The sequence below is a fragment of the Lampris incognitus genome, chromosome 2 (assembly GCF_029633865.1).
Source record: "Lampris incognitus isolate fLamInc1 chromosome 2, fLamInc1.hap2, whole genome shotgun sequence".
Classification (NCBI taxonomy): Eukaryota; Metazoa; Chordata; class Actinopteri; order Lampriformes; family Lampridae; genus Lampris; species Lampris incognitus.
The window spans coordinates 93798970-93826040 of NC_079212.1; the positions used below are offsets into that span (position 1 = coordinate 93798970).

Consider the following 27071-nt stretch of genomic DNA (forward strand, 5'->3'; position numbering starts at 1 on the left):
CTTTCCTGGGACACCCCTAGCCGCTCCAGCTCTCTAGGACGTGAGTTAGCTGGGACTCAGGCTGGGCTGTACTGGGCATCCACATATGGCCCACGTGCTCACGCCCCCCCCCCCCCCCACACGGCACCTGTGGGGTCCCGTTGTCAGCTCTCCCATGCGCTGAGGGTCCTGCGGCCTCATATTCACAACATGACCCCTGCCAAAACTTGACGTGGCCCTCCCCAGGTCCAGCTGACAGCCGTGATCCCTCAAAAAGTCCAGGCCCAGAATGCATGTGTCCTGCGACTCTGCTACCCAAACTAGATGTCTCATGCTCCTCCCCCCAACCATCAAACAGTCTGAGTTGATGTAACATCTAGATCTTCTCCAGATGTCTCCAAAACGTTCAAATATCTCGTGGCAGCGTCCAGCACCATCTTGATTCTGACCATGACAATGATGTGAAAAATCTTTTCTTGTCATGCAGATATTCTGGTCAGCTCCATTCCTTTTCTGCTCTGGCATACGACACTCCCATTTTGACTCTCATCTTATTCACTTTCTTTTCCTTAATTATTTTTGGACACTGTGCTGACCCTGTGTCATGATTTCCCTTGCAGTGCAGGCACTTTGCTTGCTCCTTCTCAACTTTGCAGTTGTCCTTCCCACATCTTCTGACTCCATTACATACTGCAGCAACATGTCCATATACTTGACAGCAAAGACATCTGAGAGGAGCTCTCTCATATGGCCTCATCCTGTAACTCACACAATCAAGGGACACTCTTTCCAGCAATTCCCCCTCAAAATTCAAACACAGACTTACTGTCCTTCCTCCCTTCTTGGAATCTCGTCCTTCTTGTCTCACACACACCTGCAACACCTCGAAACGACTCAGCCTGTACTGACCAGTGGCACGCCACTTACCACTCCCTTCTTCTTTGCTTTTAATCCGAGTGGGAAGCGAGTCACACAGAGACTTCTAAATATCTCGATCTTAATGTCTCGATCCCTCTGACACTTTGAGATACAATCAATGATAACCATCCCACTTCTAGTTATCCTGATTGATCGTACAACTCCAAGTTGTCCCCCTACAAATTTTCCGACCTCACGTGGGTCCTTGAAAATCCCATCTTCTCTTGTCACGGCTACCATCCCAACAAGATACGTTTCCTCTGCTGTTTTCCAGATCAGCAGCCCGCCCCCACTAGGAGCACCAGGAGGAGCCAGCACACAGGTAAGTAGCTGCCATCCACTATATGTACCTCAACACATAGTTTTAATGTTCCCATACGTGTTTCTCTTATCTCATCAGTCTATTTTAGTATTTACTGTTGGGGGGGCTGAAAAAGCTGGTACACATTCTATACAAGACATATTAACTGTGATTCTGGACTGAAGCAGTGACAAAAAGGATGAGGTTTCAGGTTTCAGAGAAAGAGGATGCTGTTGATCCAGATTTGGGAATTTTGCTTTGCATCGGATTCAGAAGAATAGCTTATCGAGCTCTCTATACCCCCCACCAGAGAACGTTATACCAAACGTGACCACCTTGGAGTGGTGCACCTTACCTGCATGTATTGGCTACATATGATTGTTAATAAAAAGTTTAAGTCCAGAGAAGAGGCAGCTGTCCAACTATGGAGCGAAGAAAGTCAAAGACCAACTGGGCCACAATGTCTCTGGAATTGACCTGTGATGACCAGGCTAGACCTGGTTTGAAAGAGGTGCTGCAATCAAATTCAGTGGGATGATACATGGAGAAGATATACTTTACTAATCCCTGTGGGGAAATTCATCCTCTGCATTTAACCCATCTTAGCCATGTATATATGGAGCAGTGGGCAGCTGCAGGACCGGGGGACCAACTCCAGTTCTTCTTTCTGTTGCCTTGGTCAGGGGCACAGACAGGGGTATTAACCCTAACATGCATGTCTTTTTGATGGTTTGAGGAAACCGGAGCACCTGGAGGAAACCCACCGCGGACACGGGGAGAACATGCAAACTCCACACAGAGAGGACCTGGGACGGCCTGGGGTTCGAACCCGGGATATTCTTGTTCTGAGGCAGCAGTGTTGTTTTTCTTTTTTGTCTTAATTTATATATATATATATATATATATATATATATATATATGACTATATAAAATCCAGTTAGTTAAGTAAATTATCTATGAGACAGTACAAGCCTGTTTCATGCTATAAGCAATCATCAGCTGTATATATATATATATATATATATATATATTCTTTATATTCTCCTTCATCTTGCTTGTCTTGTGAAAATTCTTAAGCCATATCACATGTATGGTCTTAGTCTGCTAATGATAGTGTTTGGTGTATACTTGCATGTATCATGAATGAGTGTTCTTGATCTGTGTGTGTGTCTTGTGACTATGACTGATTCATTGTACTTGTGTAACGCGGGTGTTTATGGGATGCACTGTTGTCGGGTGCTGTGCTGAACCGTGTCTCTGTCGTCTCTTTGATATGTCTGGAATTATCGACGGATACAAATTGTGCATACCGCATTGCCGAAATGGTTTCTTGTAGTATGCTATGCCACTTTCAAGCCCCTGGAGGGTTTTAGGCAATTCTCCTTCACATTTTCTTTAAATTATATATTGCATCTTTTAAAAAAAATGTGTATGTGTAAATAAAGAAACAATATGAAAAGAAACAGTGCTTAACTTGTGCACCACCGTGCTGAAGCATGTAGCAAAAATGCCGGACACCCCAACCCCCCTGCACACACAATTGTGATGAGACAATTTAGGACAAAGGGGTTTAATCCTAAAAACTTGGGATAACAAATTTAAAAAGCAATGTGTGGAGAGACAATGTTACCTCACATGAGTTTTAACTGTTAAATCACAACACAGAAGAGTTAATGCTTACTCAAAGCATCTTTTGCTTTCCCTGTAGTGTTTGTACAGCCGTTACTTTTTTCTGGACACACTTGTGCCAATTTACTGAGGCTATAGGTTTAGAAGTCTTCTACCTATAGTGCTGTTCATAAGAGCTCCTTCAGACTGCAAGGAGACTGTCTACACACCCTCCTCTTAGGACTGATCCTGGTTTTCCACACTGCTGAGATCAGGGCTCTGACGAGCTCTGGTTCAACAGCATTCAACTAGAAGTAGGAAGTACACTTCCTGAAGAGAATCTGTGGGCTAGCCTGAAGTGCTGGCAAGGTATTTAGTTGGTGGTTGCTAGAAACCTTGTTAACAGCTATTCAAAAACTGAATGATGCAACACTCCCCTTCAGATTATTCAATTCAGAATGCGTCAATAATATCAAAGGCAAATAAATTAGCTTAATAGGTATAAAAAAATGATTAAAAAAGTTGAATACATCGGCATATCTTCCCAAGTAGTTCAACTTTTTAAAGTTTTAATAGAGTTGCTACGTTTAAGCATGTAGGACTAGTTATTTGGCGAGAATAATAAAAAAGTGACAAAATTAGTCGTCTTTCAGCTTTGACCTCTTAGATATACAGCCCCAAACCGAAGTTATAAGGTGTGTGCCAAGAACCCCCAAATGCTTAAGATTTGATACATTGTCAGAATAGCCTTGTTTTGATATAGGTCCAAAATGAAAGTTAAAAAAAGTCAAATTTTGTGTTTTCTTTTCCTTTTTTTTTTCTCCTAGGGGTTTCCCTTTTCGCTTAAAATCACCAGTATGCAAATCTGTGGTTAAAAACAAACATAACTTGGTGTCACCTCAGGAACATCCTTCTTGGTCTTAAATTCAAACCAATTAGACCAAGACACCTCTTGCCATAAAATAGCCTAAATACATTTGAAACTTCTCATTTCTTTCATTTATGAACACTACATCAGGCACTCATCACGGCCTATCAGTGTCGCTCACCATGGGAGGCGCAAGTTCACAAATGGTTTGCAAATACTGGATAATAAGATCACATGTGAGATATATCATATTCACACTTAAGACTCCTTTTTTTCTTAATATTATTACATAAAACATGGTCATTCTTTTAACTTTATTACAATATTCAAATCCTAAAACTTTATCATCATAACCACACAATTTACTGTACAGGCAAGTCCTTTTCCAAGATGAATACGCACGATTACTTATTTAACTTGGCACACAGGAATGCTACCCTTTCATAACCAGCTGTTATTACTGGCACTGTAGAAAACACAAGCGATCAATGACTTTTGCTGACGTCAGATCCACAAATGAGCTGCACAATAATATTTTTTACAACCAGCAGGAAAGATGGAGGTTTTTTTTTTTATCTTATAAACATCGGTGACGCGAAAATGACTGATACCCAAGTCTGATGAAGTTCCTGTGCAGAGGCATGTCATAGGATAAAACAACACATTAAAAAAAAAACCTTAGCCATAAGTTATAAAAACCATATGTGTGGTCCCCCCCAAAAAAGAATGGTGGAATCCATCATATCGAAAACGTCAAAAAGAAAGGTAATGGGGTGGGTGGGCAGCGGGACTCATGATGCGCGGACACTCCGCGTCCCCACGAGGAGCTCTAGGTCAGGGTCTCTCCCTTTGTCACCTGCGTTGAACAATAGGCGCACGTGTGAGCAACGAAGATTCGCGAAATACAACATAATCGTATTTACATGCGGAAGGGGGGCTCGATAGCTCCCCTCGCGGCGAGGCGGTATACTTACTCTGGCCTCGATGTATTCGATCCTCCTCTCCAAAGCGGTCAGTTTCTCGTTAAGAGTGGCCAGGCGGGACCGACATGACATATCTATGGGGGGGGGGACAGAAACTTCATTGCGATACAGGTTTTATTCAGCACTGTTTGCTCCCAAATCCGAGGCCTTGATAATAGCTCCGGCGTTAGCATTAGCCGTTCGTTTTACCGAGCGGTCAAAATGAACGCTACATTTCCAATTTCACCACTAAACGTTTTCACGCTTTGAATTGGTACCCCAACCAGTTAAGGCGCCACTAAAATATGTCACAAAATTACCACCCGGATTTGATAAACGACAAATAAAGCGGCTAACCATAACCCACAGCTAGCTAGCATGGCTTGCGATCGGGAGTGGCTGTAAACACCGACATCCGCAGGAGCTAACGTTAGCCTGCTTGCTAGAGCTGACCATTAGCTAGCGTGAGGTAGCTAGAGCCGGAGCGACATAGGCGTTCGTTGTGTCTGCGTCGTGTAATAACGAGGTCTCACCGAATGAATTCAGAAAGTCGGCTATTTTCTTGATGCTGCTTGTGATCACCTCTATGTACTCTCGATTCGCCCAGTCTTGGTGAATCTCTCGCTGCACTGGATCCTCTTGACCTGCCATGTTGGTTCCGCTACAGGCCGGGGACGAGTAGTTCCGCCAGGGGGGACGAACGACGTTACGTCCCTCCAGCTGCTGTGACGCACGACTTAACGTAAAAGTTACCTGAGGCCGACCTCTGAGGGCCACGTGTCTTTCTTTTTTCTTTTTGGTGTGGAAAAAAACCCTACATTTTGCAGTTGACATTGAAAAGAAAATATATATACTTAGCACAAAAAGTAAGGAAATGTGTGTTTGGTAGATTATATCTTTGCTGTAACAATGCTTCTTGGCAATACATCTTATACCGTTGGAAAGCCTGTTTATAACCCTTTTAAATGGGGTCACGTGTGTGAGGACCATGCATTGGTGGGATGAGCAGCAGAGCTGAGTATGTGGGTTGTGCCCACATGAAACATTTGACAAATCTTCTCTGCCAATGCCAAACAGCTTATTTTGCTGCTGCTATTGACTCCTGTTTTGAGCTTCTGCTACCCCAGGTGCTGACTATCAGCTGCCTGGTATAAGATTTATTGCCAAGAAGCATTGTTACAACAAAGAAATAATCTACCAAACACACGTTTCCTTACTTTTTGTGCTAAGTTTATATATATATTTGATTCAAGTATGCATCATATGTGATTGCTTATAGCATGAAACAGGCTTGTACTGTCTCATAGAGAATTTACTTGACTAAGTGGATTTTATATATGTATGAAAAAGAATGAAAAAATTGACTGGTTAATGTCCAAAGTCACCTGGTTATAGTTGTTTTTCTTTTAACACATTTTTTTTAAATGACAAAGAACAAGGTTAACACTGAACACAGGGGTACAATCAGTTGTTCAACTGCCTCGCTATGCCATGCCTCCCTATAGTGACAAGAAGTCTCTGCCAACATATTGATCATGTTGATCCAGTTGTTGATCCAACTGAAACAGTTTCTCTGTTTTTAACTTTGCCAGAGCATTTAGGTATTGGTTAAACTAGCAGAAATAAAGTGTTTGTTTCATTGGATTTTTAACAATAGCTTCGCTGCCTAATATAATAGTCAGGCTAAAAACTGTTAGGACAACCTTCCCTTAGTTTGCTCTGTCAACAAGTGCCCAAGAGGTCATGCGGTAAACAAGTTCCCCCACATCCTGGTTTTTGTTTCAGAAAAAAACAAAACCAAACCACAAGTAAAAGAAATATCTAAAGATAAAAAAGGGGGGGAAAGCACACCGGAAGCTGACACCCCACCCCCCACCCTCCAGCAGGCTGGTGTACCTGCTTGCTTTAAAAACTGGATGTTAGAGGCCTAAATGAGCTCCTGTTTGCCTGACCTGAGATCAACCAACAGGTCTGTCTATGGAGGATGAGATCAGGATCAGAGATCAGCATAAGCCTGCATTTCATCCTGCAACAATTCAGCAGCTCGGCACGGATTTTGAACTGATCTGATTGTATTCAGAAACATCTCACCAGAGCTTCTGCAGGTTAAGCTTCCTCAGCTGTTTGTGCCTGATGCTGTCTGCTGAGAGATCACCTGTTTAATAACCGCCAGGAGATGGCATGTGAAGCTGAACAAACGAAAACCTCAGCGCTGGTGAGTCACAAGACTGCATGCTGCTGCTGTACTACTTGTGCAACACTGACACCAAGGACCCTTCTTCCAACTTCCTGACTAGTCTCTCTCTCTCTCTCTCTCTCTCTCTCTCTCTCTCTCTCTCTCTCTCTCTCTCTGTCTGTCGGGCCGTCCAAGTGTGAGATGGGATGAATCCACCATGCCAAATGTCTGACAAACATAACTTGACAAATAAAACTAATCTTAAGGACAATGGTGCCATACAAATAGAGATCTGGTGGCTCAACTGGAGTGAAGCTGAAACTTTTCTGTGGCCATGGAGACTTCCAAGTTAAACCTAAAGCCCCCCCCCCCTGTTAACATTTGCTAAAGATGAGAAAACATGGGGAGCTTGAGAGAGGGAAGATGCTGTACACCAGATTATTCTAGGTTTGGGGAACGCGCTGTTGTAGAGATGGTATTAAAAAAAGGACAGGAATAGTATCGCTCCATCTGATGTTTTTTATTAGCTTTTGTTTTTGTTATAATTCTGAAAACTGCAAGTCTTTAACAATCAAAGTGTTCAGCAGCTTGGCAAGCATGGGTACTTTGGTGCATGGCAAATACTCACCATCGTCCAATTGGATTTTAACACTAGCATTACAATTTTCCATATTTTGACATCCAAAGGAGTTGAATCAAGTGCAACTGGACTTGGTATATATGCACTTGCACTTGATTCAACTCCTTTGGATAACCATGACCTGGATGAATGAGAACATTCACAGACATATTTTGACAGTTTTTTCACAATCAACCACAACCAAGCCAGCGTTTGTAAATGACTTCTGCAACAGCACGATAGCGCTCATATTTCGCTCACAAAAAAAAGAAGAAGATCCCTTTGCTGTCACGGCAAATGAATCATTTTGTTTGGCTCTCAAATATAATTTAATGCTATGATGGATTTTAAGAATAATTCTTCAGAAATTTTTCTCAAAGGGGATAGCTAGATATAACACCCATAAAAAAGCCATAGTATCACTCTGACATCTTCCATATAGTCCAGATAAAAGACAAAGGCAGTAACTTTTAAGAACATTTATTGATACTCTGCATCAAGGTATCTGTGTATCCTATAGGCTGCTGCGACACGCTGCTAGGTTCCCGCGTTTACATAGTCATCAGACATTACCCTTACAAAAACATTTCAAGAAATGTCGTCATTGTGTAGAGGCTAAACAATAGCGGTGTATTGCAAAAGCCAGTGAGGTGTACCCCACCCCCCAACCCCTTCCAGCAACCATTGCATGAAATGTGGTATTGAGAGGGCATAGGGGGGGATAACCCCCCTATATGTGACTAAATTTGAAGAAAGCTATTTATTGGCTCAGCTCTGCATAACGGGACGCTTTACTCGACACGCTTGAGGAGCTCTTCGATATCTGCCTCGATGTCGCTGGTGAGGAACCTTCTGCTGTAGCGTTTGTACGGCTCCCCGTCGGGCGCGATGAGGAACTTCTCGAAGTTCCAGGAGACGTCGTTCCTGCAGACGGGGCTCCAGATGACATACATGGGGTCAGTCATGAGAGAAACGGCGTCGTCGGAGGGGAACGGAAGCTTCTCCTTCAGATAGACAAACAGAGGGTGGGCGGCCTGTCCGTTCACCTCAGCCTTCTCGAGAAGTTGGAACTTTGGTTCGAATCCGTTCCCTGGGCGGACATACTTCAGAGACTTCAGGATCTCGTCATTCTTGGAATTCTCCTGTTATCAGAAGGAATCGGTTCATTTGCATAAAAAAACATACGGCTCTTCAAAACACTTATAAACGGTCGTAATCGCACTATGAAGCGAAGAGACCTGCGTACACTACCGCATGCCTGTCGCATATCGCCAGAGTTCACTCGGTGTATAAGTGAGCCCGTAAAGCCGCCTACCTGATGTCCAAACTGGTTGCAGGGTACCCCCAGAATAACGAGCCCGCGCGCGGAGTAGCGCGCGTGCAGCTCGTTCATCTGAGTGTAGTCCCGGGTCGTCGTTCCTCACAGCGACGCGACGTTTTCAACGAGGACGACTTTCCCCCGGAGAGCCGAAAACGAGAAGCTCTCCCCGGACAGCAGCTTGGCCGTCAGACCGTAAAACCCTTTCACACCCCCGGACATGTTTCCGACTGCGACACACGGTTGGATGTGACACCGGGGACTCGAACACAGACGCAGATACAGACCGAGCCCACTTGCTTATCTGCCGGCTCCTTGAGGCGGCACCGCCTCTCAAGCCCAGCCCACCCCACCCCACCCTTTATCTGCAGGAGAGACCAACGCCCGCTTTACACCCCGCTTTAAATGAGTTTGTGTTTTGTTTTTGCGGTCGGATCACAAGCGGACAGCACTAAATACAAGTGTAAACGACCACCAAGATGTTTTGTGACCGGTTACTCAAACCACTCGCCGAGGTGGTCCGGGACGAATTTGACCACACGTCTTTTTGCAGTGTAAACCCTGATGCGTCCTGATGCGTCCCCGACTAGGACGTAACAGGAAATCGTCTTCGGAGTAACGAAATCTGATCACAAGTGGTCAGCAGGACGCATATGGAGACGCCTGATAGACACAGGTGCAACCGCCGAGGTGTCTCGCTGTCCACTTGAGATCCGATCGCCCAAAACGCATTTTAAAACCAAGTGTAAACAGGGTTCAGGTAGTTGCGCGCGCGCGCGAACGTGCAGGGATGCGTTAACTCACTTGACGTTTCACTGAGCCAGGTTACGCCGGACAATTCCGGAAACCTGCAGTATGAAGGAAAACCCAAAACGGGTGGCGACCCTGAGCCATCCTTGAAAGAGTGGCCACTGGCCTGTAGGTGGGTGTAGATGCGGAGGTGACAAAGAAACACTTTTACAAATATACAGGGGTTTGATGAGAGCCACACTGGATTATGGTTGCATGATGTATGAAGCAGCAGCACAAAAAGTAATCTAGAAAAGCTAGACCGGAGACAATACAGAGCATTACGACTTAGTTTGGGTGCAGTCAAAACTACGCCCATTGCTCATTGAATCCAGTGAACTGCCATTGTATTTGAGGAGAAATAAGTTATCACTAACACACACACACACACACATATGTATATATATATATGTGTATATATGTATGTGTGTAAAGCACTTTGAGCTTCATTTTATGTATGAAAGGGGCTATGCAAATAAAGTTTATTACACACACACATATATATATATACACACAAACACAACATGTAACGCCGAAGAAGAGGCCGCCTTGGTTCTTCAACAGGTGACGGGCTTAAATCAGAGGGAGCTGCGGCTGTGCTGCCAGTGCAGCTAACGGTGGCTGTGGAGCAGCAAGCAGTGACGAACTGTTCTGGTGCTCCCCTACGTCGTGGCTCACGAGTTTCTCTCTCCGACTCATCTTTATCTCCCTCTTCTTCTTTGTCCCCCTCGGAGACTAGATTTTCATTTTCTACTCGCACTTTTCTCTTTATCAGAAAATTGTCCATGGCAACGGGGCGAGTTGAGGGGGCTTAACTGGGGCTACACAGAATTGTGACGTAGCTATAGCGCCCCCTAGCCATGGTGCAGTGCCGTGCCTTGTCGCTTATATATATATATATATATATATATATATATATATATATATATATATATATATATATATATATATATATACACACATATATTGTAGCGAATTCGGGGGGGAAACCGCAGGAGCCGCCGCAGCCGGGACGTGAACCCGTATCTCCCGCACCGCGGGCAATATCGCTAACCGCTCGACTAAAAGGTCTGATCCGTTAGCCAAGGGCTAACTTGTCTTATCCATGCACGTTACACTACCCCCCTCCTTCGGGAAGCGCGTCCACGCGCATCCCACTTCTGACACCAATGTAGCAAATGAAGGGGGGGGGGCAACCACAGGAACCGCCTCAAACGGGACGCGAACCCGTATCTCCCGCACTGAGGAAGACATCGCTAACCGCTGGACTAAAGGGTCCTCCGTATTATTATATTATATGTTGATAAAAGTGCTCAACAAATGAGGAGCGAAATATCAATATAGATGTAGGGAAAAACATTTTAATACATAGCAGTACAAGCTTGTTTCGTGCGTCGCGCACTCATCAGCTGCTACTGTGTACTGCAATGTATTAAAAATAAATTCCTACATCTATATATACATATATATACATATACATATATATATATATACATACACACACATATTGTATTTAGAAATCACGTCAGGACACAGTGCTGTCGCTCGACACAACCTCTCCGTGGCATTCTTTATTTAGACTGACACAGCATCAAAGGCAGACCCGATCAAACAACCCAGAGCCCGCAGGCATCACCAATCGACCCCAGCACAATAGAACAGCACCAAATCAAATGCAGCACTGTCGATGTGTGCATACATAACATTCCCCCCCCCCCGGCAGGATTTCAAACATGAAAGGTTGACACAAAGTCCTCTAGGTGGCCAGGGCGTAAACGTGTGCGAACAGGTCGCGGGGCGGCCTGAGACTGGGCAGGCCGAGGTGGGGAGGGAGATGGCAGGGGAAGCTGAGGCCCAGAAATGTCTGGGGCCCGTGTAGGAGCTGCATGAAGCCCCGGGGCGTCTCGCCATGCTGAGGGAATGGCTATGGTTGTGTCACCAGCTGTGTGTGGCGGAGCTGACACCTTCCGTAGACGACTGGAGTGCCACCGAGTGCCATCGCTGAGGAGGTAAGTGGCTGGGCCCAGCTGATGGGTGACTTGGAGAGGAGAGGACCAGTATGAAGCCATTTTATTGTCCCTGTGGGGCCTGCGGACCCTGACCCAGTCTGACACATTGATGTCTGGCACCCTGGTTCGTTTTGACTGGTCAAACCGTTGCTTCATCCGCGTCTGCTGACGAGTGACTGAGGCTCTGACCCCAGAGGGAGGTGCCTGAGGTGTGGAGGGGCGGAGCCTGTCAAGGGGCATGCACAGTTCCCGGCCTAGCATGAGAGAGGCTGGGGAGACGCCTGTGGTCGAGTGCTGTGTGGCCCGATAGTGCAGCAGAGTGTGACGGATGGCCTGCGTGAAAGAGCACCCTTGGGCCATGTGTGCTCTGAGGCCGTTCTTCAGTGACTGGTGAAAACGTTCAACGCCGCCATTGGCCTGGGGGTGGTAGTACGCAGTGCGTATATGACGGATGCCCTTGCTTTCGAGATAAGCAGTGAACTCAGCAGAGACCAGCTGAGGGCCGTTGTCAGTGGTGATGGCCTTTGGGAGGCCCCAGCGAGAGAAAAGAGAGTCCAGGAAGTCGATGATGATCTGTGAGGTCACAGTGCCGGAAGTGGTGAGTTCAGGCCATTTTGAGTGTAGATCGTAGGCGACCACCATGAAGCGTTGGTGGTGGGGAACTCCATGGATCTCACCACAAATGTCCAACTGCAGGTGTTCCCAGGGCTGAGAGGGCCAGGCGAGAGGTTGCAGGGGTGGGGGAGCCTGGTGGCCAGTCTTGCCACTCACAAGGCAGGCAGAACAGTCCTTCACCAGAGCCTCAATATCTCTGTCTATCCCCGGCCACCACACCAGGTCTCGGCAGCGCTGTTTCAGTTTCACAATGCCCAGGTGGCCTTCATGCGCCGTATTCAAAACACGTGCACGGAGAGCAGCTGGGACCACTGTGCAAAACCCACGTGCCACGCAGGTGTCGTTCCAGCAGGAGAGCTCCTGTCTGACTCGGGCGAACGCAGCCAGCTCCTCTGGGACCTTGTGAGGCCAGCCGTTCTGGATGTAGGTGCGGAGCTGGGAGAGGACAGGGTCCTGTTCGGAGGCTGCCCTCAGCTCCTGCAGAGAGACAGTGGCCTGGAGGGGTGTGTGTAGCATTTGGACAATGTCCTTTTCCACACAGTCAGTGTCCGTCTGTGGAGCTGGGGTGGAGACAGAGCGAGAGAGCAGGTCGGCGACAACATTGTCTCTGCCTGGGGTGAACTGCAGGCTGAAGTTGTACTGGCGGAGGCGGTCAGACCAGCGGTGCAGCCTCAGGGGTTTGTGGCCTGTCCCAGATGTGGACAGCAGCGCTGTCAGGGCCTGGTGATCTGTCCTGAGGGTGAAGGAGCGGCCATAGAGGTAGAGGTGCCACCTTTCACAAGCCCAGATACAGGCTAACGCCTCACGCTCACCCACGGAGTACCGCTGCTCGGTCAGGTTGAGGGCACGGGAGGCGAAGGCATGGGCTTCTCCACACCGTTCTGGGTTTGAGACAGCACGGCCCCTATCGCTGTGGCTGATGCGTCACAGGTCGCAAAGGTGGAGCTGGAGATGTCGAAGTGAGCCAACACTGGTGGTGAAGTCAGTTGAGTCTTGAGATCACGCACAGCGTCACTGCATGCCTTTGACCACACCCATGGCTCGTCCTTACGCAGCAGCTGGCGCAGGGGGGCTGTGGTCGCAGAGTACTGGGGAAGAAACCTCAGGTAGTAACTTGTCATACCCAGGAAGGAGGCGACCTGGGCGGCCGAGCTGGGCTCAGGGATGGCCTGAATGGCGTCCACGTTGGATTGTAGTGGAGTTACACTGCTCGCTGACAGCCGGAACCCCACGAAGTCGATGGCTGGCACAGAGAGGACACATTTCTCAGCATTGAGAGTTAGCTTGTGCTTGGACAGGGCTGCGAAGACCATGTTAAGGCGCTTGTCGTGGATTTCACTGGTGGGCCCGTGTACCACTATATCGTCCAGATAAATGGCCACGCCCAGTATGCCAGCCAGCACGGAGACCATGATTTTCTGGAAGCAGCTAGGGGCGGAGCTGAGACCGAAAGGCATCCTGGTGTAGCGAAACACTCCTGCATGTGTCACAAAGGCTGTGAGGTTTCGGCTGCTGGGGTGGAGGGGCACCTGTAAGTACCCCTGTCTGAGGTCGAGCTTGGAGAACACCTCAGAGCCATAGAACTGAGCAGTGAGTTCTTCTGAGGTGGGCAGTGGATACTTATCAGGGACCACTGCCTTATTTACTGCACGTAGATCGACGCAGACACGCAGGCCCCCCGACTTCTTCTTAGCCACCACGAGGTTTGAGACCCAAGGTGACGCGTCCACCGGTTCAACGATGCCAGCTTCCAGCAGTTGTTGCAGCTCGGCGGAGACCCCATCACGGAGAGCCAACGGGATGCGGCGCAGTGGTTGGATGACAGATTTCACAGCAGGGTTGAGGAGAGGTTGATGGGCGAAGGCGGAGAGGCAGCCCAGCCCCATAAACAGCGATGGCCACTTCTGCTGCCAAGGTGTGGCGACAGTCAGGATTGCTGCCCCCCTTGTGTCTAAGAGGGAGAACCCCAGAGCGGAGAACAGGTCCAGGCCCATCAGGTTGGCCCCACGGCGTGCCACATGAAAAACTGCATTGGGCACCAGCTTGGTTCCATAGCGGACAGTCAGTTGGAGAGAGCCAACCAGATCGATTTTGGAGTCACCATACCCACAGAGGACAGCTGAGGGTGCGGACAGTGGCAGTGAACCGAAAAATTGACTGTAGGTATCAACATTCAGGAGAGACACACTTGCACCGGTGTCCAACAGCAGGGGGATGCACACATCATTAATGTTGACTGTGCATGATTTGAATGACACTGGCCCAGAGCTCACCTTGTGACTGACGGAGGTTGAAGACTGGGGGGTGTGGCCCTCTGACCCAGCCGGGGAAGATCGACAGACGTTGGCAAAGTGATTGTGCTTACCGCAGCTACGGCATGTCTGGCCACGGGCAGGGCAGTTCTGAGCCCTTGAAACATGAGACCGAGACCCACAGTTACCACAGGACTGTTGAGGGCGGGGCCGAGAACGCCGTCGTTGCAGTTGCAAGACGTCCCCAGTGGAGTCGGCGCCCGCCTCGCTCTGGTTGGGTTGCGTCCCGAGGGGCAGCCGTGAGTAGAGGGAGGAGTCGTTGGCAGCTTGACTGGAGGTGGCCACTTGCTGTGTATTTAGCATAGCAGCACACTCAGCTGCTCCCTCAACCTGTAGTGCGATGGTAATTGCTCTGGACAGCAGCAGATCGTCTTTTTCCAGCAGGAGAGTCTCACGCACCTTTGCGTTGTTGGTGTGTTCGATTAGCTGGTCGCGAACCATCTCGTCCTGAAGCGCGCCAAACTTGCATGAGCTAGCTAGCCCTCGCAAATTAGCTACGTACTGCCGCACAGACTCACCAGGCAGTTGGTGTCGCTGACGGAATATAAATCGCCGAAGGAGGGCACTCTGTGGAGCAGCGAAATGGGTGCTCATAAGTCCCACAGCTTCGGCAAAGCTTGTGACGTTCCCCAGAGACCCGAGCACACGATGACCCTCTGCTCCCAAGCAGTGTAGCAACAGAGCCGTCTTCCTAGCCTGGCTCACGTCGTCGAGCCCTGAGGCGATGATGTAATTTTCAAAACTATGTAGCCAGCGAGTCCATGGTACCGGAGGCTCGCCAGGTAATGCCAGGAAGGGGGCAGGTGGTGGGAGAGAGATATCAGCCATCCTCGTCGCCAATATTGTATTTAGAAATCACTTCAGGACACAGCGCTGTCGCTCGACACAACCTCTCCGTGGCATTCTTTATTTAGACTGACACAGCATCAAAGGCAGACCCGATCAAACAACCCAGAGCCCGCAGGCATCACCAATCGACCCCAGCGCAATAGAACAGCACCAAATCAAATGCAGCACTGTTGATGTGTGCATACATAACAACACACACACACACACACATATATATATATATACTCATCATCAGCCGCTTCTAAGGGGCCGGGTCGCGGTGGCAGCAAGCTAAGTAGGGCACTCCAGACGTCCCTATCCCCAGCAACGCCCTCCAGCTCCTCCTGGGGGATCCCAAGGCGTTCCCAGGCCAGATTGGACATGTAGTCCCTCCAGCGAGTTCTGGGTCTACCCCGGGGTCTCCTCCCAGTTGGCCGTGCCCGGTAAACCTCCAAAGGAAGGCGCCCAGGAGGCATCCTAATCAGATCCCCGAACAACCTCAACTGGCTCCTTTCGACGCAAAGGAGCAGCGGCTCTACTCCGAGCTCCCTCCGGATGTCCGAGCTCCTCACCCTATCTCTAAGGCTGAGCCCAGACACCCTACGGAGGAAACTCATTTCAGCCGCTTGTATCCGCGGTCTCACCCTTTCACTCACTACCCAAAGCTCATGACCATAGGTGAGGGTTGGGACGAAGACTGACTGGTAAACTGAAAACTCTATCTTCCGGCTCAGCTCCCTCTTCACCACAACGGTCCCGTACAACGTCCGCATTACTGCTGATGCTGCACCAATCCACCTGTCAATCTCCCGCTCCATCCTCCCTTCACTCGTGAACAAGACCCCGAGACACTTGAAGTCCTTCACTTGAGGCAACAACTCGTCCCCAATACCAGGGACTTTCACAGAGACGAGACATGGAAAACGACATGGCAGTCAACAAAGGAAACGTCCTTGAACTTTTACAGGTCGTAGGCAAATTCGACAAAACAATTGCACAGAAAATCTCAGATACTCCTAGAAATGCTAAGTACACACATCATGATATACAGAATGAAATACTAGACATTATGGCAAATATGATTAGGGATCAGATAAGTGGGGAAATACAAGATGCTTAACTATTTGCACTGATGGTAGATGAGAGTAAGGACCTCAGTAAAACCGAACAAGTAGGTTTTTTTTGGTTATTGTGCAAGACACATGCAATTTTTTCTCAGGCTTATTTGTCCATACCCATTTCATTAAGAAGCAAAGGGAACTTGAACCGTCACAGCAGCCCATTGAACTCAAGAAACTGTCTGATACGCGATGGTCCTGCCAGTACTACTCGCTGTGGGCACTGCAAAAGACCCTCCCAGCCATCATTGCAACCTTAAAGGACATTAAGTCGCAGCCAAATTCACGCAGATCGACTGACGCGCCATCACCACTCTCCCTCACTGATGCTGAATTCATCCTCCACCTCACCCTGTTTACCCTGTTCGAGGCTCTGTTCCGCACAGCAAAGTTCATGTGTGACACTCTACAGCCCCCCCCCCCGAGCTCTTGCTCGAGACTGCTACTGACATTGCACACTCGCATAGTCACTAAGATTGTGATGGCCAGTTCGTTACGAGTGTGTGCACAGTCAACAGGCATCGGTAAATGCATTGCACTTCTCGTTGTGGCTGCACTTTGGATATTATTTTCATTTCTGACGTTGTGATAGCCATTTCATCCACACGTTATTACCAATGCACAGTCGTCTGATTATGCATATGGAATAAGTGAACTTCTTGTTGTTGTCGCATTTTGGATGTATTGTGTTGTGATTAACTGTGGCTGCATGGGCGCCGTCTGGAGCTGAAGATTTCAGCACCGGCGCTGTCCGGTGAAAGACGTTTTGTCACTGGCTTGTGGTCACTTGTATTATATCTATTTTGTTGAATATTCTTTGACCAGAACGCTGTGTTGTGTACTTTATTCTTTGGGTATAACGCCATGCACAACAGGACGCGTGTATATCGTCGGCCTACAAGTTGTTTTTGTTTGCAATAGAAATATAATCACGAAGATTGTGTTGTGATATGTGTTCGTTTTACAAGTGTGTGCACAGTTAACAGGCATAGGCTAAATACACTGCACTTCTTGCTGTGGCTGCACTTTGGATGTTATTAATTTCAGTTGTGACATTGTGATAGCCATTTCATCCAAGCATCATAACCAATGCACAGTTGTCTGATATGGATTGAATAAGTGCACTTGTTGTCGCATTTGGGATGTATTGCGTTGTTATCAATTGTTGTTGCGTGGACGCCGTCTTCAGCTTGACTTCCAGCCTGAAGTTTTCACCTTTGCACGTGAAAGACGTTTTTGTCGTCGCCTTGTGGTCACTTGTATTAGGTTTAAAGCGATTTTGTTGAATATAGTAGCGAATACGGGAGGCAACCACAGGAACTGCCGCGGCCGGGACGCGAACCCGTAACGCCCGCACCGCGGGGGACATCGCTAACCGCTCGACTAAAGGGTCCGACGCGTTAGCCAAGGACCAACGTGTCTACTTATCCATGCATGTTACAATATTCTTTGGCCAAATTCAACTAAAAGCTACATTGATATCGAATGTGCGGTGTGCCATATCTGCTTTTACTGAAAACACGAGAACTTCCTTATGAAGTCACCCTGAAGTCATGAAAATCGACTGTTTTCTTAGCGCCTCACATATTGGCCAAGCCCCGCCTTAGCACCGGGAGAGAAGAAATCCTGGCGCCGGAAGAAGCGGCCGCCATGGCTCTTTAGCAGGCGAGCTGCGGCTGCGCTAACAGTGCAGCTAACGGCGGCGGTGTTCGGTTTTACCGAGGTCCTTACTCTCATCTTCTGCCATCACTGCAAATAGTTCAGCATCTTGTATTTCCCCACCTATCCGATCCCTAATCATATTTGCCGTAATGTCTAGCATTTCATTCTGTATATCATGACGCGTGCACTTAGCATTTCTAGGATTATCTGAGATTTTCTGTGCAACTGTTTTGTCGAATTTGCCTACGACCTGTAAAAGTGCAAGGACGTTTCCCTTGTTGGCTGCCATGTCGTTTTCCATGTGTCGTCTCTGTGAAAGTCCCTGGTGCTGGGGATGAGTTGTTGCCTCAAGTGAAGGCGTGCAGCTATCTCGGGGTCTTGTTCACTCGCTAAAAATGCAGAAAAAAAGATTATGATTGTAATGAATGAAAGATGGTTATTATCTTGAAGGTCCTGTCACGTGTTTAACTTGACCTACTCACGGGTGACGTATACAGGAAGTTAGACGCGCATGTTATGAAGCTTGTATGATGAACGAACGCTAGTAAAAGGTACACAGTTAAGAACCTACGAAGTCGGCTCATACTTGAATTATTCTTATGTCAGTAAGACAAGGCGTCTACGGACATTACAATGATATTTTAGAAATTTGTTTTAGGGGATCAGAAGCAAAATCACAAATTCATCAGGGAATAATGAAATCGAGGCAGGAACTCTGGAGTAATGACACAAACGTACAGATTATTACAAAATTCAAAAGTGTGTCAGAGTGAGAAGCAACACAGGTAAATGTGGGAAAGAAGATGTTAGGTTCTCTACATTGAGATTAGGACATACAGGACTCAGTGCTGCTTTATACACAATGAGAGACTTGCGACTGCAAGGGAACGGTTGAACATGGCCTGGTAGGTTGCAGGAAGTTTAGTGTAGAAAGAGAAAGACTGACGGGAAGGGTGGTAGATTTGGGAAGAGAGTGGCGCATCAAAGGTCTGTTAGAGACAGGGGACAAACGATTAAAGACGCAGATGGCTTTATTTAAACTCTTAAACGAAACACGTTTACTATCCAGACTATAACTTCTTTAGAAAGTCGCGACGTTATCCGCTCCAGTACAGCTGGTGGCGGCACACTTTTAATGTTGTTACGTAGTCCTCCGGTAAAACCAACGAAGAAGACGAAGGCGCACAACACGAGACGAAGAAGAAGAAGAAGTAGAATCCGCGGTTTCTGGTGATCGTAGCCAGTAAAGTCATGCCAGAATGGGGTTGGCTTTGTGTAATTGTTAACCTGGTGTGTTGTGTTTTTGCGACTGTAGCGGTCTTTATGCTGTACTCGGGATTAATCTCGCAGATCAACATACGGTGTGGCTCCCCCCCTATCAAGAGCATTACTTTCGCCTACAAATTCAAAGAAGGACCATACAAGAACTGTGGACAACTTTTCACGGAGTGCTACAGCATTGGACCCAAGCTTTCGTACATCGGTGTATTTTACGATGACCATAAAGAGGTAAACGTCTATGGCACCATTTTAACGGTGTTCGGTTATTTTCATCTTGCATGTGTTCACCCCCCCCAAAATTTGTCAGTTTGTGGCACATCCGTCCATCTCTGTTGTATGATATTTAATTGTCCACTTGATGGCGATACTCACTAGAAGGTGGTTGATAACTGCTTCCCCATATCTATGACAGCCATCCATTATTATTATTATTATTATTATTATTATTATTATCCAGTGGTTTGGATAATGGATGGATCTATAACATTGGGCGTTTCGTCGACATGACATTCTGTTTTATATTTTTAATTTATGAATTCTAGTAGATATTAGATTCATGATATTGGCTCTTACGTATGGTCATTTTCGAGTTCCTCTCTATCCGTTTATATATCTATCTGTTTTATTTGTTTATTCTGTTTGTCTTTATCTATCTGTTTATCTATCTATATCTGTTTCCGTTGAAATGTGGGTTAATTGTTGCCAGTGACTGAACTATAGTCGTCCCTGAAGCTGGCACATCTGGGAAAGGGTGTGGCGTGTCCTCTGCCTGGGAATAATGCCACTGTGAATTCTATCATCATTCATTATGGTCTTGGGACATAATCATCCCCAAACTGTTGCACAGAACCTTTGGATGACAGTTTCTTGGGCGGATTTCCATAAAACACTGTCCCTTTTCTACAGCTGTGACTGATCCTACCTTGTGGTCCCCATCTATTGCCCCACACACCTTACCTAAAACATGACCAATCTGCTGGATGTTTCTGTGAGGTTTTATCAGAGAGTGCTTGCTTTGTGAACCTCTTGGTCTCAAAGCGTTTTCACAGAGGAACGAAGCTCCTCCGTTTGATCTGTTTTAGTGATACTTAATCCTGCTCACTCATCAGGGAGCCTTTAAAAGATGTGGTGCAAATTCAGTTCAGCCCCACATTTTAAAAACTTGCATGAGTTGTTATCTTGTTATCTTTGCTCCACCCTAAAATAAACAAGAAGGAATTAAACTGGTAAAAAAAAAACCCAAACAAAACAAACAACACTTTGAAGCAGCTAGGCAGTGCAGTTCCTCGACTATAGAGGTCTAGAGAGATTCTCTTAAGGGTGGAAAGTTGAGTTAAAAAAACATTTTATCTGTAGAAGAAGGCGTTTACTGTTGCAGATGAATTTACAGGTTACAACAAAGCACAACAACAGATATAAAAGAACTGTATGCTCTATGAAACAAATATTTGGCTCTTTTCCTGTTATCTTAAGCTCATTTCACAACACAAACAGAGCTGACCATCAGTGGTGTGGCACAACCTAAGACTGCTACAGCCTGATGCATAACAACCTGATGGGAATTCAACCAGATCTGAACGAGCAACTCTTCCCAGTTCTGCTTCAAAACCCTTTTGTTATGCCCAGTCTCCTTTTCCCAAGCCCACAAATAGGCTAGCCGTGGGTCCTAGCTCCTTTGCAAACAGGCACAGCCAACTCTTGATCCAAGTTAAGCTAATTGGTGTAATGATCACAGCTCGTTAGTGTTCGGGCCTCAGGAAACCATCCAGTCCCTCTAGAAGCCCCAGAGAGTGTACAAGCATTTGGTTTCCGCACAGGGAGACAATGACCATTGATTTTTGTAGGGAGATGGACTTGCAACAACTGTCAGAGAATGAGAAGTGTCATCAGGGTGGTTAGCTTCATCCTCTGTCATTACACAAGTTCTCACTACATTTTCTTCTAATCACTTTCCCTAGAGAAAAAAAAATCTTCAACAAGGACTTGATTTGGTCCTGAGATGGTTGCCATGGATACGCGGCTGGAGCAGCTCTGCCTTTCCCTTTTAAATATCTTGCATGATTTGCGGGGTCCATTTACAAATCCTCTTCCTCCATGGCCTCTTTATAGCTTCAAAGGTTTGGGGTGTTTCCTCACTGGGCCCATTCAACCACCCACCAATACCTAACCCCCAGCCCACCCTGCCCGCTGCTTTGACTAGAAGTGGAGAGAGGAAGCTACTAGGCATCGGAAAAGGATGTGAATGCTGAATTTGACAGATAGTCGTCTTTATTCAAGTCGTTTGTTTATATAGCCCTGCATTACAGTTGGAATGTCAGAGCTATACGTTCACCCAGTGAAAAACAGGTAGATGCGAAATACTGCGTCTACCTGTATTTATTCAGTCATTTTGACAAAGGAGGACACCCTCTATCCTCAGACCAAAGCACATCTAAAGAGAAGCAAGGTAATGCTTGGTTCAGCTGCTACTGGTGCTGTTGAGCATGGGGAGTGCAGAATGACTTAGACCCTATGGAGAGGAACCCCCAAAACTGCCAATTAATTGTAAAGTTGTATTATCTATTATTGAAAATTGCAGCGCTATTCAGAGGAAGCCATCCCCCTTAATTTTTATAAAAGAAAAAAAAACCTTCCATTTCGGGTTGTTCACTCATCAGTTATAGGGTATTGTCATACAATGTCATATAAGGTGTTGCCTGACTGCCGGAAAAATGTGTCACTACAGCATATAGCTTTATCAACTTGATTGCTAATACTTAATAGATATGAACATGAACAAACATCCATTAATCTACCCAAAAATAAGGCAGTTGCATACATTACTGTAGAATTAAATTGCCTTGGATTTGTTGTAATGCGTCGTCGTGCAGAAAATCACTGTATATTTTGATATTCATGAGCATCACAACCAGTCGGCATCAGTTAGTATGCTAGCCTTGCCACACTTGAAGTTGTGTTTACATGAGGCATTTATAGGTCACGATGACAAAACAATTAGTATTGTATACCAACCATGGGTTTAAATAATTACTAAACAGAGATTTATGTGGAGATGTTTTGGATCTCTGTAATAAACAATTTTACAAACCCCAATTCCAATGAAGTTGGGACGTTGTGTAAAACGTGAATAAAAACAGAATACAATGATTTGCAAATCCTTTTCGACCTATATTCAATTGAATACACTACAAAGACAAGATATTTAATGTTCAAACTGATAAACTTTATTGTTTTTTTTGCAAATATTCACTCATTTTGAATTTGATGCCTGCAACACGTTCCAAAAAAGTTGGGACAGGGGCATGTTTACCACTCTCTTACATCACCTTTCCTTTTAACAACACTCAATAAGCGTTTGGGAACTGAGGACACTACTTGTTGAAGCTTTGTAGGTGGAATTCTTTCCCATTCTTGCTTGATGTGAGACTTCAGTTGCTCAACAGTCCGGGGTCTCCGTTGTCTTATTTTGCGCTTCATGATGCGCCACACATTTTCAATGGGAGACAGGTCTGGACTGCAGGCAGGCCAGTCTAGTACCCGCACTCTTTTACTACGAAGCCACGCTGTTGGAACACGTGCAGAATGTGGCTTGGCATTGTCTTGCTGAAATAAGCAGGGACGTCCCTGAAAAAGACGTCGCTTGGATGGCAGCATATGTTGCTCCAAATTCTGTATGTACCTTTCAGCATTAATGGTGCCTTCACAGATGTGCAAGCTACCCATGATGCCATGGGCACTAATACACCCCCATACCATCACAGATGCTGGCTTTTGAACTTAGCGCTGATAACAATCTGGATGGTCCTTTTCCTCTTTAGCCCGGAGAACACGACGTCCATGATTTCCAAAAACAATGTGAAATGTGGTGGACTCGTCAGACCACAGCACACTTTTCCACTTTGCGTCAGTCCATGTCAGATGAACTCGGGCCCAGAGAAGCTGGCGGCGTTTCTGGGTGTTGTTGATATATGGCTTTCGCTTTGCATGGTAGAGTTTTAACTTGCACTTGTAGATGTAGCGACGAACTGTGTTAACTGACGATGGTTTTCCCAAGTGCTCCTGAGCCGACGTGATCATATCCTGTACAGAATGATGTCAGTTTTTAATGCAGTGCCACCTGAGGGGTTGAAGGTCACAGGCATTCAATGTTGGTTTTCGGCCTTGCCGCTTATGTGCAGAGATTTCCCCGGATTCTCTGAATCTTTTGATGATATTATGGACTGTAGATGATGAAATCCCTAAATTCCTTGCAATTGTACATTGAGAAACGTTCTTAAACTGTTGGACTATTTTCTCACGCAGTTGTTCACAAAGTGGTGAACCTCGCCCCATCCTTGCTTGTGAACGGCTGAGCCTTTCGGGGATGCTCCTTTTATACCCATTCATGACACTCACCTGTTTCCAATTAACCTGTTCACCTGTGGAATGTTCCAAACAGGTGTTTTTGAGCATTCCTCAACTTTCCCAGTCTTTTGTTGCCCCTGTCCCAGCTTCTTTGGAACGTGTTGCAGGCATCAAATTCAAAATGAGTGAATATTTGCAAAAAACAATAAAGTTTATCAGTTTGAACATTAAATATCTTGTCTTTGTAGAGTATTCAATTGAATATAGGTCGAAAAGGATTTGCAAATCATTGTATTCTGTTTTTATTCACGTTTTACACAATGTCCCAACTTCATTGGAATTGGGGTTAGTAGCATTTTGGCCCTATATACTCCCAGTCGTTCTTAGTGGAGCTGCACTCCCCGACTCCCTGATGCTCAGTGGCAAGGGCTTCACTGCAGGGTCACTGTAGACCCTCGATTCAGTGTTTCAGATGTTTTCTTTCTTTTTCTGTGGATCGAGATTGTGTTGTGTTGTTGTGTCGTGACTGTCTGGACAATTCAGGGACAACAGGTGGAATAGTCGAGGGGATGAAGTGACACATCTGGCTGGCTTTTACCAAAACTTGCATATTTAGGTTGTCATAGTCACTCATGTTAAACTGTGGAAACAGCAGCCAAAAGATGGGCAGGTTAGGATTTTTGTAACAGATAAAATGGGAAAAACATACCCCACTAATTCTGGGTTGCCCTCCCCCCCTTTTTCTCCCCAGTTGTACTTGGCCAATTACCCTACTTTTCACATCTGGTTTCCTACCCGCAGACACGGCCAATTGTGTCTATAGAGACACTCAACCAAGCCGGAGGTAACATGGGGATTCGAACTGCGGACCCCCGTATTGGTAGGCAGCGGAATAGACCGCTATGCTACCTGGGCGCCCTTAATTCTTGGTTGGTTTAATGAAGTGAAGGGGTTGGTCGTGAAACATTTTGTTCCAAGGCTCTCATCAGATTTGAGCAAGTTGGGCAATACTTTTTTTGCTGACATTGAAGATAAACACATGAATGGACACGAGGTTGAGAGAAGACGAGTGACTTTCTACCACCAAACTGAAACTAGCCAATACTTTTCACTTCTCCCTTGGCACCAGCCTCACCTGTAAAGCCAAGCCAACTGAGCCAAGAAGTCAAGGCAAGAAGTGGCTGTTGGTGCTGAAATCATTCATTTGTTCATCCATCCATCCATTCATTCATCCATCCATTCATTCATTCATTAGTTTGTTCAATTTTACGCTCTAGATGTGCTCTCACTGAAGTGAAAAAACATGCAAAAAGCAAGCCATTAGATTGTCCTTATGCACAAGGAGAGGCAAAGTTAAGCACAGCAGGCGCCTGAGCTGTTGGCTGTGGCTCATTATCTTGGCCTCCCTCCTTGGATCCCACGACATTTGATAAAGCGAGAGGTTTTGTGCAGATGATGTCCAAAAATGCCATTGGAAAACATCAAACATATAAGCTAAATGTTTACACACTCTAGAGTTGTAGTTTTTACAAGAAGGCACATGCGTTGTTGTGTTTGGATATGCAAGCCTAATAAGCCACGTGTGGGTGTCTCAACAGTTTTTTTCTTTGTTTTTTATACCAATATTGTGTCAGGCGGCACGGTGGCGCAGTGGTTAGCGTGGTTGCCTCACAGCAAGAAGGTCCTGGGTTCGAACCCTGGGGTTGTCCAACCTTGGGGATCGTCCTGGGTCATCCTCTGTGTGGAGTTTGCATGTTCTCTCCGTGTCTGCGTGGGTTTCCTTTGGGTGCTCCGGTTTCCTCCCACAGTCCAAAGACATGTAGATCAGGTGAATGGGCCGTACTAAATTGTCTATCGGTGTGAATGTTTATGTTGGCCCTGTGATGGCCTGGCGGCCTGTCCAGGGTGTCCTGCCTGCCACCCAGTGACTGCAGGGATAGGCTCCAGCATTCTGCAACCCCGATTGGGATAAGTGGCTTGGATAATGATGGACTCAACTGGCTCCTTCGCATCGAAAGGAGCCAGTTGAGATGGTTTGGGCATCTGATTAGGATGCCTCCTGGGTGCCTTCCTTTGGAGGTTTACCGGGCACGGCAAACTGGGTGGAGACCCCGGGGTAGACCCAGAATGCGCTGGAGGGATTACATGTCCAGTCTGGCCTGGGAATGCCTTGGGCTCCCCCAGGAGGAGCTGGAGGGTGTTGCTGGGGAGAGGGACGCCTGGAGTGCCCTACTTAGCTTGCTGCCACCGTGGCCCGACCCCGGAGAAGCAGCTGAAGATGAGATGAGATGAGATATGATGGATGAATATTGTGTCACGTCATTAAGTGTTTGGTTGTTGTCTCCTCTCTTCCAAGTATCGCTTTGAATTTTGTTGAGTAGAAGAGACTCATTTTTGAAATTGTCAGCAAACGACAGCAAGGTCTGTGTTGGCCTTCAGCAACGTCACATTTTGTCTTCCTTGAGGGTCCAGAGCGTTTTGACACAAGTCTTACAGGTGTTAAGGTGTTGCTCCCTGTCTAATCGCTGTGTAAGATCTAGCCGGTTTGTCCTGTGTGTGTCAGGGAAATGTTTGTGAGCCCCATGCTGGATGAAAAACTCAATAAACCCCCCTTGCTGAGAGAGATGCTTTGTCTCCAGCTGTCAAACGCCAGGGCCAATTGAGAGGGTGCAAGAGCGGAAAGCTGTTTCCAATAAGGAGAGGTTCAGACAACAACGTCCTCAGATGGTTGGAAGTTCTGTGTCTACTGGGTGATGAACTGCTTCTGTTCAGGCATCAATGAGGCAACTCATTGGTTAAACAAGCGAAACCACTGCAGCTAAGACCTCCCCATAGATTGTGCCATTTGAACCGTCTCTGGTTACAATTTTAGTATCCCAGACCATTTCTTCTGCATCATGGGTGAAGACCGAGCTGACCCGGGGAGGGCAGCAGACTACCGCACGCCTCCTCCGATACACGTGGAGCCGCCAGCCGCTTCTTTTCACCTAACAGTGAGGAGTTTCGCCAGGGGGACGTAGCGTGTGGGAGGATCCCGCTATTCCCCCCAGTCCCCCCCCCAACAGGCTCCCCATACTGACCAGAGGAGGCGCTACTGCAGTGACCAGGACGCATACCCACATCCGGCTTCCCACCCGCAGACACGGCCAGTTGTACCTGTAGGCACGCCCAACCAATTCGGAGGTAACACAGGGATTTGAACCGGCGATCCTCGTGTTGGTAGCCAACGGAATAGACCATTACGCTACCCGGATGCCCTTAAAACAATTCTTTTAATATGGGAGTGGAAATGTAATATGACCAAGTATGTTAAAAAAAAAGAAAAAGTATGTTTTGGACATATTCAGTCTGATCCACTCTTCAT

At 46.7% G+C, this 27071-nt stretch overlaps 3 protein-coding genes across 3 annotated transcripts in view; 1 reads left to right on the top strand and 2 right to left on the bottom strand.

Annotated features, from left to right (window-relative positions):
* Nucleotides 1-3355: 3355 nt before the first annotated feature.
* brk1 (BRICK1 subunit of SCAR/WAVE actin nucleating complex) lies at nucleotides 3356-5328 on the bottom strand. Its single transcript, XM_056275361.1, has 3 exons — nucleotides 5170-5328; nucleotides 4649-4731; nucleotides 3356-4530 (listed from the first exon to the last, which is right to left on the bottom strand). The coding sequence occupies exons 1-3, from the start codon at nucleotides 5285-5287 to the stop codon at nucleotides 4504-4506; spliced, it is 228 nt and encodes a 75-aa protein (XP_056131336.1). The 5' UTR covers nucleotides 5288-5328; the 3' UTR covers nucleotides 3356-4503.
* A 1994-nt stretch (nucleotides 5329-7322) lies between these two features.
* Nucleotides 7323-9055, bottom strand: gpx1a (glutathione peroxidase 1a). The gene is made up of 2 exons (XM_056275360.1): nucleotides 8747-9055; nucleotides 7323-8573 (listed from the first exon to the last, which is right to left on the bottom strand). The coding sequence occupies exons 1-2, from the start codon at nucleotides 8969-8971 to the stop codon at nucleotides 8223-8225; spliced, it is 576 nt and encodes a 191-aa protein (XP_056131335.1). The 5' UTR covers nucleotides 8972-9055; the 3' UTR covers nucleotides 7323-8222.
* Nucleotides 9056-19301: 10246 nt separating this feature from the next.
* The window catches only part of LOC130108440 (testis-expressed protein 264 homolog), an 82504-nt gene continuing 74734 nt past the window's right edge, over nucleotides 19302-27071 (top strand). The window contains exon 1 of the mRNA XM_056275359.1: nucleotides 19302-19591. Within this exon, the coding sequence (XP_056131334.1) occupies nucleotides 19334-19591 (258 nt within the window). The 5' untranslated portion in view covers nucleotides 19302-19333. The remainder of the gene's footprint in view (nucleotides 19592-27071) is intronic.

Coding starts and splice junctions, on each gene's coding strand:
- brk1 (XM_056275361.1), bottom strand. CDS start 5,287: ATGGCAGGTCAAGAGGATCCAGTGCAGCGAGAGATTCACCAAGACTGG. Junction 4,732..5,169: donor CGACTTTCTGAATTCATTCG/GTGAGACCTCGT, acceptor CCCCCCCCATAG/ATATGTCATGTCGGTCCCGC. Junction 4,531..4,648: donor TCGAATACATCGAGGCCAGA/GTAAGTATACCG, acceptor TGTTCAACGCAG/GTGACAAAGGGAGAGACCCT.